The sequence below is a fragment of the Trachemys scripta genome, chromosome 3 (genome assembly GCF_013100865.1).
Source record: "Trachemys scripta elegans isolate TJP31775 chromosome 3, CAS_Tse_1.0, whole genome shotgun sequence".
Taxonomy (NCBI): Eukaryota; Metazoa; Chordata; order Testudines; family Emydidae; genus Trachemys; species Trachemys scripta.
In genome coordinates, this window is record NC_048300.1 from 87927749 (window position 1) to 87945635 (window position 17887).

The 17887-nt window shown below is 45.0% G+C and overlaps 1 protein-coding gene across 6 annotated transcripts in view; it reads right to left on the bottom strand.

The window, feature by feature from the left end:
- SYTL3 (synaptotagmin like 3) overlaps window positions 1-17887 on the bottom strand; it is a 67654-nt gene that overhangs the window by 28191 nt on the left and 21576 nt on the right. For 5 of the 6 annotated variants that reach the window (XM_034765300.1, XM_034765296.1, XM_034765299.1 and 2 more), the window contains 2 exons: window positions 16446-16661; window positions 9832-9896 (listed from right to left, as the gene is read on the bottom strand). In XM_034765300.1, the coding sequence (XP_034621191.1) occupies window positions 9832-9896; window positions 16446-16661 (281 nt within the window). The remainder of the gene's footprint in view (window positions 1-9831; window positions 9897-16445; window positions 16662-17887) is intronic. The other variant, XM_034765302.1, reaches the window with a different exon arrangement.

The window sequence follows — 17887 nt, forward strand, 5'->3', positions numbered from 1 at the left end:
CATTTAATAAGTGGAAAATAGCAAGTAACTGGCTTATTGCTAAGTCACTGTTAGCAATGTCAGTATGTCACTAGTAATATTGCTCTAAGAGCAATGTGGGTATTGTGGTCTGTTGCAGAAGACTATAATAATAGATGAGGTAACACCTTTTAACAGTTGGGTTTGGTGGTAATAATCATTTTTTCTTAATGTTATAACGTTTACCAAGTGTCCTGAATTTGATGCTCAGTTGACTGTAAGGACAATTAACAGTGAGTAATGTCCGGTATCTTGGTTTATTGCAGCTTTAAATGCCTCTTTAGCCCATTACAGTAGAACCTCAGAGTTAAGAACACCCAAGTTACAAACTGACCAGTCAACCACACACCTCATTTGGAACGGAAGTACACAATCAGGCAGCAACAGAGACAAAAAATCAAATACAGTACAGTACTCCGTCAAACATAACCTACTCAAAAAAATAAAGGGAAAGTTTTAAAAAAAAAGATTTGACAAGGTAAAGAAACTGTTTCTGTGCTTGTGGCACATTAGAGACTAACAAATTTATTTGAGCATCCGATGAAGTGGGTTTTAGCCACGAAAGCTTATGCTCAAATAAATTTGTTAGTCTCTAAGGTGCCACAAGTACTCCTGTTCTTTTTGCTGAGACAGACTAACACGGCTACCACTCTGAAACCTGTTTCTGTGCTTGTTTCATTTAAATTAAGATGGCTAAAAGCAGCGTTTTTCTCCTGCATAGTAAAGTTTCAAAGCAGTATTAAGTCAACATTCAGTTGTAAACTTTTGAAAGAACAACCGTAATGTTTTGTTCAGAATAACAAACATTTCACTGTTACAAACAACCTCCATTCCCAAGGTGTTCGTAACTCTGAGGTTCTACTGTAATTTACTATTTAGTAAAAGCAGCTAATTGCTTTTATGAAGGTTGGTTGTTTAAGTTGCTAAAATATTAACAGGAGAAGCTGTATACCAGTATTGCATTTCATTTTTTTAAAAACCTATAACATGGAAAGAATAAAAATGTTAGCGATAGTATATGCTAGTAAATTAACCTTATACAGTGAACAACTAATCTTGCATTACGCTATCAAGCCAAAAGAGGGCTCTGTTCCTACACTCTTGGAAGATGCATAACTAAGCACAATGCAGTGTTTCAGTTATCCACAGAGACCTGATCCTGAAAGGTGATGAATGTCATCAACCACAGTTTACTTCATTGGGAACTGAGAGCACTCAGCACCCTGCAGGACCAGGCCCAATGTCTGAGAAAAAACAGTTACTCACTTCCGTAACTTGTTCTTTGAAATGTGTTGTTCATGTCCATTCCAATCAGGTGCGCGCGCGCGCATGTGCACGTTCGCTGGAAGATTTTTCCCCTAGTAGCATCTGTCGGGTCAGCCTGGGCACCCCCTGGAGTCGCGCCCTCAAGGCACCTAACATAGAGCCCTGCCGACCTGCCACCCCTTCAGTTCCTTCTTGCCGGCTACTCCGACAGAAGGGTAGGAGGTTGTGTATTGGAATGGACATGAACAACACATCTTGAAGAACAACAGTTATGAGAAGTGAGTAACCGTTTTTTCTTCTTCGAGTGCTTGTTTGTGTATATTCCAATCAGGTGACTCTCAAGCCAAATTCAGAAGGTGGGGTTGGAGCTGTCCACTGATTGGAGTACTGCTCTTCCGAAGGCTGCATCGTCTCTGGCCTGCCAGGTGATTGCATAGTGTGCGGCGAAGGTGTGTATGGAAGATCATGTCGCCGCTCTGCAGATTTCCTGGGCAGGAACTTGAGCCAGGCACAACGTCTATGAAGCCTGTGCCCTGGTAGAGTGCACTGTGATCGAAGGCGCGGGAACCCCTGCCAGGTTGTAGCACTCGCTCATACAGGCCATTATCCATGATGAAATGCACTGGACCGAAACCTCCTGTCCGCCACTGCCACGAAGAGCCAGACCGACTTCTTGAATGGTTTCGTTCTCTCAATGTAGAAAGCAAGCGCTCTGCGGACGTCCAGAGTGTGGAGTCTCTGCTCCCTGTTGTTAGAATGAGATTTAGGGTAGAAAACTGGAAGGAAAATGTCCTGGTTGATGTGGAAATGCGACACAACCTTCAGGAGGAAAGCAGGGTGGGACCTGAACTGAACTTTATCCTTAAAGAACACGGTGTAGGGCAGACTTTAAGTCAGGGCCCTGAGCTCAGACACCCTCCTGGCCAAGGATATCACCACCAGGAACGCGACCGTGTAGGAGAGGTAGAGCAGGGAGCATGTTGCTAAAGGCTCAAAGTGGTGCCCCATGAGTCTAGAAAGGACCAATTTGAGGTCCCAGGCAGGAACCAGTTGGCGAACATGCGGGTACAGCCTATCGAGCCCCTTTAGGAAGCGGCTGACCATGAGGTTGGCAAAAACCGAGTGGCCCTGTACGCTTGGGTGGAATGCTGAGATGGCAGCCAAGTGCACTCTTATAGAAGGTAACAAGAGACCCTCCTGTTTCAGATATAGAAGGTAATCCAGAATATGCGACACTGAGGCTAGCATCGGGGGCGAGTCAGGCTGCACCGACCAGAAAATCTCTTCCACTTGGCAAGGTACGTGGCCCTCGTTGAGGGTTTTCTATTGCCAAGGAGGACCTGTCTAACCTGGTCTGAACAGGAAAGCTCCGACGGATTCAACCCTGGAGTTTCTACGCTGTGAGATGGAGCGACTGCAGGTTTGGGTGTTGGAGAGGTCAGTGAGCCTCTGTGAGAAGATATGGGAAGAGCAGCAAGGTAATCGGGGCTCCCATAACCATGTCTAGGAGAGATGTGTACCAATGCTGATGAGGCCAGGCCAGCATTATCAGTCTGACCCAAGCATGATCTTTGTGGATCTTGAGCAGGCCCTTGTGAACGAGTGGTATCGGCGGGAAGGCGTATAGGAGAGCTCCTCCCCAATGGAGGAGGAACGCATCCATTGTGGAGCCCGGGCTGTGATTCTGGAAGGAGCAGAACTGCTGGCACTTCCTGCTGCTCGCGTGGAGAAGAGGTCGATCAGGGGAAATCCCCACTCTGGAAGACTGAACTTGTGATGTCCGGGCAAAGGGATCACTCGTGGCTGCGGAATGACCTGCTGAGGTGGTCCGCCAGCTCGTTCTGAATCCCAGGGATGTATGACGCCTAGAGGTTGACTGAATGTTCTACACAGAAGTCCCATAGCATGAGGGCTTCCTGGCACAGGGGAGAGGAGCGTGCACCCCCGTTTGTTGATATAGAACATTGCAGCCATATTGTCCGTCATGACTGATACACATTGGCCAGTTAGGTAAGGGCGGAATGTCTGACACGGTAAGCGCACCGCTCTGAGCTCTCTGACATTGATGTGGAGGCACAGATCTGCTTGCGACCAGAGGCCTTGGGTCTTGTGATCCCTCAGATGAGCTCCCCAGCCCAAATCCGATAAGTCCGTCACCAATGAAAGGGATGGCTGTGGGACAGCAAAGGGGACCCCTGAGCACACCTCCTGAGTGTCGATCCACCACTGGAACAAATCAAGGACAGGGAAAGGCAGAGTCACGATCCTGTCCAAGCTGTCCTGGGCTGGTCGATAGACTGGTGCAAGCCATGTCTGTAGTGGCCGAAGCCTGAGTCTGGCGTGCTGTACCACATACATACAGGCTGCCATGTGCCCAAGAAGCCTCAGGCAGTTTCTCGCAGTAGTGGTAGGAAACTGAGTGATTCTCTGGATCATGTCGTTGAGGGCTTGAAACCTTGCCTGTGGGAGGAATGTCCTGGCTTGGGTCGAGTCCAATACTGCCCCATGAACTCTATCCTCTGGATGGGGGACAGAGTTGATTTTGCTTCGTTTAGGAGCAGACCCAGGTTGTCAAAAGTGGCTTTGATAAACGCGACCTGAGTTTCCACCTGTCCTGGAGCGGCCTTTGATCAGCCAGTCGTCGAGGTACAGAAATATCTGTACCTGTTATCTCCGCAGAAAAGTGGCGACGACTGCCATGCATTTGGTGAATACTTGGGGTGCTGCTCACAGGCCGAATGGGAGAACAGTAAATTGGTAGTGGGAACCACTGACCACAAACCTGAGGAACTTCCTGTGGTTCTGAGCGACTGCGATGTGTTTCTTCATGAACTTGTTGAGCTCACGCAGATCCAGGATAGGCCTGAGGTTGGCTTTGTCTTTTGGTATTAGGAAGTACCGGGAATAGAAGCCCTCGCCCTGTGTGAAGACCGCCTGTGGGAGCGATGCCAGGAGCGGTTTCTCAAATGGGATCAGTGCTCTGACCGGTGCCAGGAGCGGCGTCGGGAGCCCGAACGATACCGAGGTCCGGAGCGGTGCCACGAGGCGGAACGGTACTGGGAGTAAGATCTGGGCCGCGAGTACGACCTGTGCTGTGATAGAGAATGGCGCCGGGACTGCGAGCGGCGCCGGGACATGCTCCGAGATCGGGAGTGGTGCCGAGTGTCCACGCTCGGAGATGGTGGATGTATTAGGGCTGGCTTGCCCCTAGACTGTACCACATGGGTGAGATGTGGTGCCGTAGCCTGAGCTGATGCCGCTTCTGTAAGGGCAATGAGGTCCCTCGCCATTGCAAACATCTCTGGCGTCGATGGAAGTCAGGGCTCAACCACGATGCGGGTCGGGGAGCCAGTCCATGCCAGACTCAACGGCCCTTCCCTCGGTGCCCGAGTCAATGGTGCCGATATCGGCGCCTGTACTCTCAGTCGCTCCGGTGCCGGACGCGAATCCGAGGTTGTCAAAGGGGGTACCGGTGTCTGTTGTTGGGAGGCAGCCCCCTCCGGCTTGCGAGGTCTCTTCTGTCCTGGGGAGGCGCCGAGGTGCTTGTGCTGGACGCGGTGCCGGCGAGGACCGGTGCTGTGGGTCTCTATCCAAGTCTCCCTGTGGTGCAGTACTTGAAGTCGCCGCCAGAGCACTGTACACCGAGGCACTCGGTGCCGGAACTTGGCGTGCCGAAGGAGGATCCAGGCTGAGGGCCACCTCCATAAGGAGCTGCTTGAGTCTAAAGTCCTGCTCCTTTTTAGTTCGAGGCCTGAAAGCCTTACAGATCTTACACTTTTCGGCCTGGTGAGACTCCCCGAGGTACTTTAAACAAGAGTCGTGGGGGGTCTCCCGTTGGCATAGGCTTCGAACAGGCTGAGCATGGCTTAAAACCCAGAGCCTTGGGCATGAGCCCGGGCGGCACGCAGGGAGGAAGGGAGACGGACCTCTTCCAGCCCGCTAACTTCACTTACAAAACTAATTCTACAACTATCAAAACTACACTAACTATATAACTATTAAGAACTAGAACAATTAACCAAACCGGGAAGTAAAAGCTAGGGAGAGTCGAGGACAGCTATGCCGCGCTACACAGTTCCAACGACCGTCACGGGCAGTAAGAAGGAACTGAGGGGGCGCTGGGTCGGCTGGGGTATATATCCAGCGCCATGAAGGCACCACTCCAGGGGCTCCACAAACACTCAAAGAAGAACCTCCTCTACTGACCCTAGTGATAGGAGCAACTGCACTTCCTGTATGAGAAGTTGCTTGTAATAAGGGTCCCTGAAGACGGATGGGGAAAGAGGGTGGAAGGGCAGGAGGGCACAGAATTGGATGGAGTACCCCCTCTCTACCATGTGAAGCACCCAGCGGTCCGAGGTGATATGGGACCATGCACGGTAGAAAGGGGATAGTTGGGAGGAAAAGGTAAGGCGGGTTAGATCCAGTCTGTGATCTGGTGCGCCGTCCTCGACCGTACCTTCAAAAGGCTGGTTTAGGATCAGAGGGTGATTTGGGATGGCCAGAGCCCTGAGTTGAGGAAGGGTGTTGCCTTCTCCTGCCACTCCTGTTCCTCCTCCAAGAACCGTCCTGTTGGCTCTGCTGCTAGAACCTTTGAGGAGGTTGTGGGTGGAAGTGTCTCCGCTGCGTGGCGGGGGTGTGCAGGCCCAAGGATTTGAGGGTGGCTCAGGAGTCTTTCAGGCTGTGCAGCTGCTTGTCTGTCTTTTCAGAAAACAGAATCTCGCCCTCAAATGGGAGGTCCTGAATGGTTTGCTGGACCTCGTAGGGTAACCCTGAGACTTGGAGCCAAGCACTGCGCCTCGAAGCTACCTCCATCACCATCACTCTAGTGGCAGCATCTGCAGCGTCTAATACAGCCTGCAGAGAAGCCTGGGAGACTAGCTTCTTTTCCTCCACCAAGGCTGTGAACTCCGCTCGTGAATCCGAAGGGATGAGCTCAGTGAACTTCGTCATTGCTGCACAGGTGTTGTAAGAGTACCCGCTCACAATGGCCTGTTGGTTAGCAATACGGAGCTGCAAACCACCTGTTGAGTGGTTTGAAGCTCCATATTTCTACCCAACAAGGTCTAGGTGTTTAGCATCCCTGTTCTTTGGGGAGGGTTCTTGGAAGCCCTGTCTCTCACGCTGGTTAGCCGCATCGACCACCAGGTGAGAGTATCAATGCTCTAACCCTCTGGAGGGAACAAAATACTGCCACTCGTTGCGTTTGGCAGTAGGAGGCAAGGATGCCAGCATCTGCCGCAGGGTCTTAGTGGTGTCCACAATGGTCTTTATAAGTGGCAAGGCTATATGTGACAATTCTGAGGGTGCTCGGATGTCCACCATGGGATCAGCCTCCTCCACCACCTCCTCGGCCTTGATGCCCAGACCCTGGGCGGCCCTACGCAGCAACTGCTGTAGCACTCTGTTGTCCTCTAACGCAGGGGCTATGGCTGTCCCCACCAATGCTTCGTCCGGCGACGAAGAGGAGGAAGTGTGTGCCAGGAGTGGAAGCTCCCTACCATCTACTCCCAGGGGTTCACGTGACTCTCAGGGCAGCGTTGGAGGTAGTGGTGCCATCGATGGTGCCGGGGCTGTGGACATCGAAGCACACATCGGCGCTGCCATCAGCCCTATTGGAGGGAGCTGCATCAGCACGCTCACAGGAGCCACTGGAAGCAGGGGGCCCGGTGCCGACCATTGGCACCGGGGCCGCCAGTGCCTGCATCAAGGTCGACGTTGACAATGGTCAGGCGTGGGAGACGGGTGTGTCAATGCCGTGAAGGGCGGTGCTGAGGTCGGAGTCGAGCACGGTGCCAGAATTGACAATGGAGCCGGAGGCAGAGGCATCAGGACTGTAAGCGCCAAGGGCAGATGCGCAGTGGAAAGTGGCATGAAGGTGGTAGAGGCCACGGAAGATGTCGCAGAGTGTGGACCCTGGGTTCCTCCCTGACCCTGGTGAAAAGCCCAGGGGGTCCAGAAGGGCCACTGAGGCGGGTTCTGCCACTGCAGAGGCCACACCTGGGGCTCTCTCTTGTCTCTACAGGACCTCGATCTGCGACTTCTGCTCCTCCCAGAGTGATAGGAGTCAGACTCTGACTCTGAGGTCTCAGACACTGAAGACCATGGAGGAGCCGAACCTCGGTGTCTCGGACGTTGAGAGCTCAGGGAGTGGGTAGGCTCTCTGTCCAAGTGGTAGGCACTGAGGGACATGGCAAGGTGGACTGTCTCGACATCATAGCTGGCTTCCCCTTCAAATGCACCGGAGGACGCGGATCCGCCAGCGCTGAGGGTTCCTCCCTGGCAGGCGAGAATGGTGCCGTAAGATGGAAGAGGTCCCGAGCAGCCTGGTACGGGTCCAGCGTTGACGGGAGCTGCAGCTGCTGTGTAGGCGCCGATGATCAAGGCAGGGCCGGACTTGACTGCCGCACTTGGGCAGGAGTCGACATGGCCCCGGCAGGGGATCCTGAGGAGTGGCCCACTTGGGATCGCACGTCTCGTGGCTTGGCCGGAGAATTGTCATCCGGCTTCTTCTTCTTTTGAGGCACTGGCGAGTGGGAACGGTGCCTACTATCAGACAGGCCTCGTGAGGAGCCGTGTTGGTGCCGAGTGTCTCAGGAAGAGTTCTTTCTTGGTGCCGAGCTCGCCGACGGTACCGGGGCGCTCCGCATCGAGGACGACGCAGTAGGGGTCAGGTCTCCCAAGCCCGGGTTGGAGTGGGACCATAGAGCTGCCTCCATGAGGATCACCTTGAGCTGCTGTTCCCTTTCCTTAAGAGTTCTCGTACGGAACTCGTGGCAGATCTTACAACGATCTTTCTGATGAGTCTCCCCCAGGCACTGTAGATACGACAAGTGAGGGTCACTCTTTGGCATGCCCTTGGCGCGGACCACACAATTTTTGAAACCCAGGGACCGCGGCATACCACGGCTCCAGGAAGTGGAGTGGGGGGGGGCAACAAACTCTATACTAAGACACCAATAACTCTAATAACACTAACGAATTAACTATATACAAGCAGATAAAGAATGAACTTGCTGAGCAAGAGCTAAGGGAAGTTCCAGCCACCGTCACTGGAGGTAAAAAAGAACTGAAGGGTGGCGGGTCGGCAGGGCTAGATATTAGGCGCCATGAGGGCGCGACTCCAGGGGGCACCCAGGCCGACCCGACTGATGCTGCTAGGGGAAAAATCTTCCGGCCAACGTGCACATGCGCGCGCACACACCTGACTGGAATGGACATGAACAAGCACTCAAAGAAGAATAACAGTAGATCACTTTTCTGTATTTGTGAGAGGTTTTTTAGATTTACGTCTTTACTCTCACCAACCACCTCTGAAGAGAGAGAGATGAGCTCATATAACAACTTTTGGAACTCCACTGCCCGTAAGAAGGTGAATCAACCAACATTATTAAATTGAGAAGTGTGTTCTATCTAGAAGGGGATTCAGTGAAGTCTATAAATAACTGCTGTTATCTGATTTTTAGCAAGGAAGTGTATCATTACTCAGCTTCTCACTTTGTTTTGATGCCAGCTTTCAGTGAATGCCTGTTGTTTCAAAGACTGCTTGCTTATTTAATGTATAACGTCCTTTTTCTCTTATATTGCTAATGTTTTCCCAGATAAACAGAGCTCCCTGAGGTGGTATTTTAAGGACCAGTGCCTATTGGCTTCTCCTTCTACATCTAAAGTCATAAAATGGGGATACTCTGGTCCAGTTTGTGTCATTTAGACACAGGTCTCAGTTAGGGGAAGTGGGAAGCTACAGGACCCCCAGGGGAGCTCAAGAAGGGACTATGTCTCATAAAACACAATCCTTTCCCCAGAATGCAGGGGTAGAGTGCACACTGCAGTAGCCCTTTAGGTGATGCAGCATGTTCCTCATTCACCTGACCTGCTTTGCATTCCAGTGCTGTGGATGGGGATGGATCTGCCACCTCCACACACCTGTTGGCTACTTTGTGTCCCCAGTGGCATAGGAGGGCACTACACAAGGGGGATGGTATAATTGGGTTCCAAATGGGTTGTGGTTTAGGTTCCCATAGATTAGTATGTGCTGAACACGGTCTCATAGTAGGTTTGTAAATTTCCCCTTTTTATTGTCTTCCATCCTGTTCTCTTTGTAGGATTGCACTACTGAAATCAATGGGAACTTTGCCATTAACTTAAAAGGCTGCAAGATATCTTCTTGCAGTTCACATACCTAGTGCATCTATATTTATTTCACAGACCATTGTATTTCTTATTCGTCTTAAGGTGCACACTTATTTGGTGCTCACAATTTCAGTCACATTGTTCAAATTAAAATGGTTATCATATTTTCATATTACCCAGCCAAAGTACTTAAGGCCTTCTTCTGGTTTATGCTTGAGGCAAAGAGGCAGGCATGCTGCTGTCTTACACCCACTGTAGAGACACATACCACAAGATCTAGTCTTTATTTCAGACCTATCTCCTACTAAATGGGCTAAAAATGAAACAAAGTAGTGTATCAAGATTTTGTATTGTACATTACTTAGATGAGGACTATACACCGCAAACCAGTTTGTTGCCTGCTGCAGTAATTACCTTCAGCTGGGAATTTCTTGGCACGTTCCTCAAAGAACCATTCCCCAGTCTTTACTTTCATGTCTCTGAAAAACAAACAACACACATTTGAACCTTTTACACAGTTTCCAAGATGAATTTTCATGACCATATACATGTGCACTTAAGACAAAAATCTGTTTAACAGTCAAAGGCTATAGAGGGACCCTTCTTAATTGTACAGTACAACTAATGGGAGATTGCTACAATCTAACCCTGAGTTTGAGGGCAAAGGATCAGCTTTGGTCTCCCAGTAAGAACTGTTCTGCGCTGACGTAAGTATTATCGAGTGTTTAGAACAACACACTGGAAGTCAAGAGTTCTTGATTCTATTCGTAGCTCTGCACCTGACTTGGTTTATGACCTCAGATAAGGACCTTAGGGCTAGCTTGCTGTTTTCTGCCATAGCCTAGCTTGAAGGAGTGTAAAGGTACTGTAGTGTGCGCTCCTAGGTGTAAGTCAGAATGGCTATATAAGAGCAGCACACACTGCAGTGTCATAACCCTAGAAGAAGGTGCAACACACTCTCTCCTCATTGATGTGGACAGTGTGGTGATGCCATGGCCTAAACCTTTACCTTACCCTGCTCCTCTTTTGAGAAGCTAATGCACTGCTGGCAACTGTCATGCACAGTACCTGCATGCATCAGGATCATGAGATCAAATGGGTGATGTTTACTGAGTATGAAATGCATATAAGGACAGATCCTTGAGAAAAATTCAAAAGCCTGTAACTAACCAAAACCAAAAAACTATATATAATTCTTACTGAAATTCACAAAGGACAGGAAATGCAGCAGTTGGGCTGCCACTCTGGTTCTCAACTCATTCCCTTTTAAAATATGGTACAATGTTTAGGACGCTGTGTGCTTTTGTTGCAGCTTGGTTTTAGGATCCATTTTTAGGCTCCTAAATAAGCGACTTTGTATTCAGAGGAGCTGAACACCTGCAACTTTCACTTACTCCATTGGAAATTGAGTATGTTCAGCTCCTCTTGAAATCAGGCCATTTTTTACCTGTCTAACCATAGATTTTGGTGCTTAAGACAATGGAATCTGAAAATTTGGCAGTAGGGGTACTGGACACTGCTTTAAACCCATATAATGTGCTATGATTAGGCTTGAAAGGATTAGTTTTGTATTGGTAAATGCAGGTAAACATCTATTTCACTATACACACACAAACTGAAGAAAAAATATTTCCATCAATAATAATCAAAATTTATAGATAGACAAAGTAAGAAAAGTACTGCTTGAGAACTTATTAAAGTTTGATTTCAGGATATTTACTTTGTAAATTTTGACATGTGATACAATTTGTGTTTTGATGGTTATAAAGCTTCAGTGTTTTTGAACCTCAATGTCTACTATCAAGAAATAATTATTGTCTGCCCCCCATTGTCTGAACTCCCCCCATAATTTCCCACAGGTGTGAAAATTTAAATCTATAAATGAAGAAAAAGATGCTTAAAACCCATAATTTTGTGCAAGTGTGAAAATTTAATCAGATAAAAATAAAAAAAATGCTTAAAAATAAACATCTATATTATCCATTGAAATTATAAAAAAGTTAAAAGCAAATTCTGCCAAGCCTAACTATAGTTTTGATCAGTGCTAATCCTTCTAAGCCTAACTATAGTGAGTTATCCCTTTGTATCTTAAATAATTTGTTTGCTTGCTTCCTTTCAATAATGTATGGCTTTCATTTTGGTCTTCATCACTATTAGATGGCTATGAAAGCAAAACAACCCAGAATTTATTACAGTTTGCAAACACTGAAATAATAGTGTCTTGCCAGAATCCAGTTTTATTTTACCCATGTATCCTACTGTCTGTTGATTGTTAAGAAAGTGCTTTTTGCTACAAGAAAGTAAGCATCTTGTTACAGTGGTTCCATAGTTCTGGAGAAAGGAATACTGATCTGTAATGTTTAGATTGCTTTAAATGAATGCAATCAACTTGAAATCTGAACTTTTTTTTTCAAACAATAAGTTTCAAGTTGGTTCAGATCATACAACTGCTTCTGAGTCCTCTGGTTTTAACACTACATTTTCCAAAACATCTTTCTCTCCCCTGTTGTGTGAATGATCCATACAAATAGGCGAACTGACTGACTATAGAGGGGAAACAGTAGAACAGAATTCATCCAGAGAGAGCCTACTGCAAAGCTACTGAAGCCACTAAAAGAGTCTTATCTATCCATCTTAGGTCCTTATAAGACTCCATCATCATAGTGTTGGAGGGCCTGATAATTTTTAATGTATTTATTCTCACAAAATCCCTGTGAGGTAGGGCAGTGCTATTTTACAGATGGGGAATTGAGGCACACTGAGGCTAAATGACTTTCCCAAAGTCACACAGGTTACCATTGACTTAATTGGGCTGTGGATCAGATACAAAGTGTGATGAGGGGTTTGGGGTTCAGGAAGAGGCTCCAGGCTGGGGCCAAAGGATTTGGAGTGCAGGAGCATGTTCAGGGTTGGGGTTGGGGTGTGGGAGGAGGTATGGGGATGCGGGGTCCATCTAGTCCATTACCCGACAGTGGCCAATGCCAGGTGCTCCAGAGGGAATGAACAGAACAGATAATCATCAAGTGATCCATCCCCTGTTGCCCATTCCCAGCTTCTAGCAAACGTATGTATACATAAGTTATATCAACTTTCTATTTGATTTCCCCCTGGTTATACAGCCAAGAATTGCATTAGCCAGTTTAGCCACAGTAAAACACAGGGAGCTCATATTCAGTTAGTTATTCATCATGACCCCCTAGGTCCATTTCAGAGTCACTGCTTCCAAAACAGAGTCCCCAGTCCTGTAACTGACCTATACGTGTTGTATGTTGTTCAAATGAACTCATCTTACCAAGTGATCTAGACTGCTCTGTATAATTGACCTATCCTTATCATTTTTTACCACTTTACCTATTTTCATATCACCTGCACACTTTGCCAGCAAAGATTTAATATTTTCTTTTAGATCGTTGATAAACATACAAAATAGCATTACACCAAGAACAGATCCCTGTGAGAGCCCACTAGAAACACCTGCTTTGGATGATAATTCCCCATTTACAATTATTTTTTGAGGTTTATCAATTAGCCAGTTTTTAATCCATTTAATATGTGATATATTGATTTTGTATAATGCTAATTTTTTAATCAGAATGTTATGCGAAACTAAATCAAACACCTTACAGAAGTCTAAATCCATACTATGCCAATACAACAAGGAGTCCAGTGGCACCTTAAAGACTAACAAATTTATTTGGGTGGCCATGCATCTGAAGAAGTGAGGTCTTTTACCCACGAAAGTTTATGGCCTAATAAATCTGTTAGTCTTTAAGATGCCACCAGACTCCTTGTTGTTTTTGTGGACACAGACTAACATGGCTACCCCCTGATACTATGCCAATACAGTTACCTTTATCAACCATACCTGTAATCTCATCAAAATAAAAAAATTATATAAAATTTCTTGAACAAGACATATTTTCCATAAAATCATGCTTTTATGGGGGACATGGACAAGGGTAAGGGGGATGCGACCCTGAAAAATTTGGGGCCCACTCATTTAGAAAGACAAATAACATAATAAATAACTTTATCCTTGTTCACCGCTTCCTTCCTACCACAGGATGTACATATTTAAATGTTACTTTACATCTAGCATTCATTCAATCCAGATTTATTTCGTTTGAATACATTACATGACTAACAATATGATCAGCCCCAAAATCCCTGATCTGAACATCCCCAAACTTTCTGAGGTTAAGATCCCCATTGGAACATTGTAGTATGGCTCTCTTTCTACTCACAATATAGCAAACCAAATGCCGACCTCAGTTAAACATTTATTTTCTTTGGACAGGTGGGATCTGAGCACTTAAGAGTTGAATTTGACTAACAGTGTTCATCTAGCAAATGGGGACATGTATGTAGTCCTCTGATAAATCATAACCAAGGGTATAATGGGATTGCTTGAGAGATATTTGCCCTCAGCCATGCACAGAGAAAGGGCACATGAGAAGTTAAAAGATGCTTCTACTCACATTTATAAACTTATCAGAGCAAGACCAAGAACAGAGAATGATGGCTGATTTCTGTTCACTTATGTGTGACTCATAGTAATACCTAGAATCATCTAGATACAGCACACGGGAAATACATTTCTATTTTGTTTTTGAAATGTCAAAACTGATATTCTATGATAGCCTTTTTGTCATTGCTTATGCTCAGTTTGACACATGAAGTTTGTCTCCACAGATAATCGAATATCTAAGACTAGTATCTAAAGAGCAGGGTGGGGAAGGAAGAACATCAGTGATGTTGCTGATACCAATGGTTTGTTGGGGAAAAAACATTTTAACAGCAACTGAGAGCTAGGCAGTATCAGGAGTAAAAAAAATCAAGCAGAAGATAATTAAATTATACTGCTTATCAAATATACAGCAGTGTGTTTTGTATTTGATCATTTATAAGCAGTCACTCTACTTGTAATCACAAAGACACACAGAGCTTCTGTTGACCTAGATTCTGCAAGAAGTCATTTAGATGCTGATTTTCAGAGGTCAACATGCTTTTCTTGACTTCAACAGAAGGTATGAGTGCTCAGTACCTCTGAAAATCGGACTCTACATTTCTACATCTTTCCTCTTCCCATAGGGCACTGAGTGGAACTACCCATTACAGAGGGCCCACACATAGCCCTATCCATCTCTTAAGCTTTATAGTCCTGAACCAAAGCCCATTAAAGTCAATGGAAAAACCTGCAATGATTCCAATGGGTTTTGGATCAGGCCCTAAGTGTTGAGCTCAAATGAGGGGTAAATGGAGATAGGGCCTTGTACTGGCTCTCTCCTCAAAGGTAAATTTCACTCACTGAAGTTGCATCATTTTTCAACATCTACAATAGACAGAAAAATAGATTTCCCTGGGCATGTTTATGTGTGTGTCTTGCTGCATGCATGAATAAATAACAGGATAAGTGATGATATGAGATATGATATGATGTGATCTTATATGGCTGAAATGACACTTTTATTATAAACCTCTATTTTTAGTTGCTTTAGGATAAAAAGAGTTTTTCCATGTTAAAACTTGGAACACTTAGCCTCTGAACAATAATCTTAATAAACAAATTAGAAAAAATGTGATCCATTTGTGTGTAGGAAACTTATGGTTGCCTACACACACAAAGAGTTATGAATCCATCCCCTTTTCACTAAAAAGAAAAGCATTTTGGAGGTAGAGATTATGGTTCTGGAACTCATAATTCAAAAGCTGCTTTTCCCTCCTTCCTCCCCCAAAAAACAACCCCATAATTATTTAGCCCCAAATGTGGGGCAAACTACTTTGCCCGTTTTGTGATAAATGCATTTCAAAATACATTGTTTAAAAATCACAGTTTACATGAAAAGACATTCATTGTGCATTCCTAAAGTCTGCATTGTCACCCAAGATACACAAATTGACTTTAAACCGGCAATCATTCACAGATAGTCAACCCTGTTCAAAGAGCTAGTACAAGACCTATACACCACTTGAGTTCTTATTTAAACCTAAATTTGAGGTCTAACGAGGGATTTAAGTGGTGCACAGCCCTTATACTGATCTTCATAGTGATGAATTTTATTTAAAGTACTCGCCCTATGCACAGGGATGAATTTCACCTTCAGAACTGCTGGCTTGATTTCAAAACTCTGTATCAGAATGTTTCTCATCAAAGGCAGAAATGTATCAGAATATCCCTGTTTGGACTATTCCGCTTAGACAGGATGTTATGAATAAGAGTGTATTCAGTGGAGGTATTTAATATAATAGTACAGAGAAGGTAAATCAAACACTCTTATTTACACTTTCTGGTAATACAAGAACAAAGTGATATGCAATGAAATTAAAAGGTAACAAATTTAAATTAGATAAGTTTAGGGCTGTGTCTGACTATATGCGCTTGTCATCAGAATGTTGTTATTAATATTTGTTATACTTTTTTAACCTACATGTACTATGGCTTCACATTATTTATTAATTATTATTATTATTAAACACAATGGAGATACCTCTACTCTTGTGATAGGGGCCTTGGGAAAAATAATGACAAGGAAGTAGTCAAGAACTCAGTCATACATCTCATCCAAAAGATGGTACCTCCTATGGCACAAGATACCCGGTACCCTGCAGGAATGCACTGGTTCAGTACTGACTCAGAGGGAAGAGAGCTATCTGTGGTAATCACAGTATCACTTCCTGCAGTAACTGGGTTTTCTTCAGATAATTTCTATGCAAGAACCAACTATACCAAATCCTGCCCTACCTTATGAAATCTAACACTATCACAGCCCCAGGAAATAGTGATGCACCTTTGAGTCTCTCTGACCTGTCCATTTTGCTAAACACAAGGGATGAAATTTCAGCTCAACTGAAGTCAATGGCAAAATTCCCATCGACTTCAATGGGGTGAGGATTTCACCCCAGGCTTTCAACTCTTGTCAATGCTATCTTAATTATAACAATTTAGGCATTTTATTTGCTTCTCTAACTATTACTTTCAACACCACAAATAACAGAGATGGCTTAACAAAACTAGTCAAATTTCTCACCCATGAGCATAACAGATGGTGCATTTCCACAGGTAGGGATTCAGGCAGACACGGCACTCAGAGCACACTCGATGACTGCATCCATTGCACACTGCACCTCTATTCATCACCAGGCCCAAGGATTTCTGACAGCGAGCGCAGGATCTTTCCTGGTATTCATGGCTTACACTTTTTGCCCCCTTCCATCGAAGTTGCTGCAACTGCATTTTCAATTTCCTGTCCCCACCAAGCAAATAAAAATATGTACAATAACAAGGTGATGTTTGTATCCAATAGTGATAATACTTTATGGGTCATATCTTCAAATTGTGGTCTCTATTTTTAAGTTGCCTAAAATCACTTGCATACAGTATTTTTTTGCATTATCACTTGTACATGAAATCCAACTTGTGTGCATAAATGGAGTTCTAATCTACTACAAATGGTGCTCTGCACATGCAAATTATGCACACTTAATAGGAAGCCAAAAAGTATGTATGCAAGTGATCATGTGTTCAAAGCTGTGCACATGCAAATAGAAGCTGGATTTGGTTCCCTTTGCAAATTTGATTCATGAGTGAGAACTGCAAAAACAGCTTCCTCAAATACATGAATCAGCTAAAGGTGAATTTAACTGAATTATGTGTAGACTTAAAATTACCCAAAAAATTGAAAATTGTTGCTTTTACTTACCAGACATAACCTTAGTTCAGTGTTTCTCTGACAAGGATCAGTAACATTAAGAATCCTGTTTCGTTACATCATAACCCTTCTGCAGGAAACTATACAAAGTTGAACTGAGTAAATACCAAATACTGTATTTGCTCAAATTTAAAAATGAATTTGTTTCAGCTTTGCTTACAACCTATTAGCATTTGCTTTCCACAGACATTTAAGCTTAATCATGCAAATACTTGCAGAAAACAAACTGTAGGGCCCTACATTCAAGTGTGCAAACACAGAGAATTTTAAACTTGCAGGTGTAAATATTAGCAACCCAAATGGAATGTTTTATATGGGGTAGGTTATTGTTTGACAAAGTAGGTTGCAAGGTTCCAAAAAACCCTTGTCAGAGCCCTAGTATACAGGAAACAAAATAAGCTAGACAAAGATTTAACCTCACCCTTTACAAATCAAATATCTGTGTGAAGGTGCTGAGAGAGAATTAAATTTAAACTCTTCATTCAGCCAATAAAACCATCTGGTGATGACAGGAAATTGCACACTAGTAAATGCAATGCACTTGGCATAAAATTTATATGGGATGGGACACTGCTTCACTCAGCATTGGGAAGAGGTTCCCAAAACCCCTTGTGAGAATCCTGGAACAGATGAAATGACATAAATCAGTCAAAGACCTGAACTCATTCTTTGTAACTGGGACAATGCATGTGCACCTGTGAATGTGATGGGAGAGAATTAACTATAAACTCTTCACTGAGGGAGTAACCCTTGTGATAGCC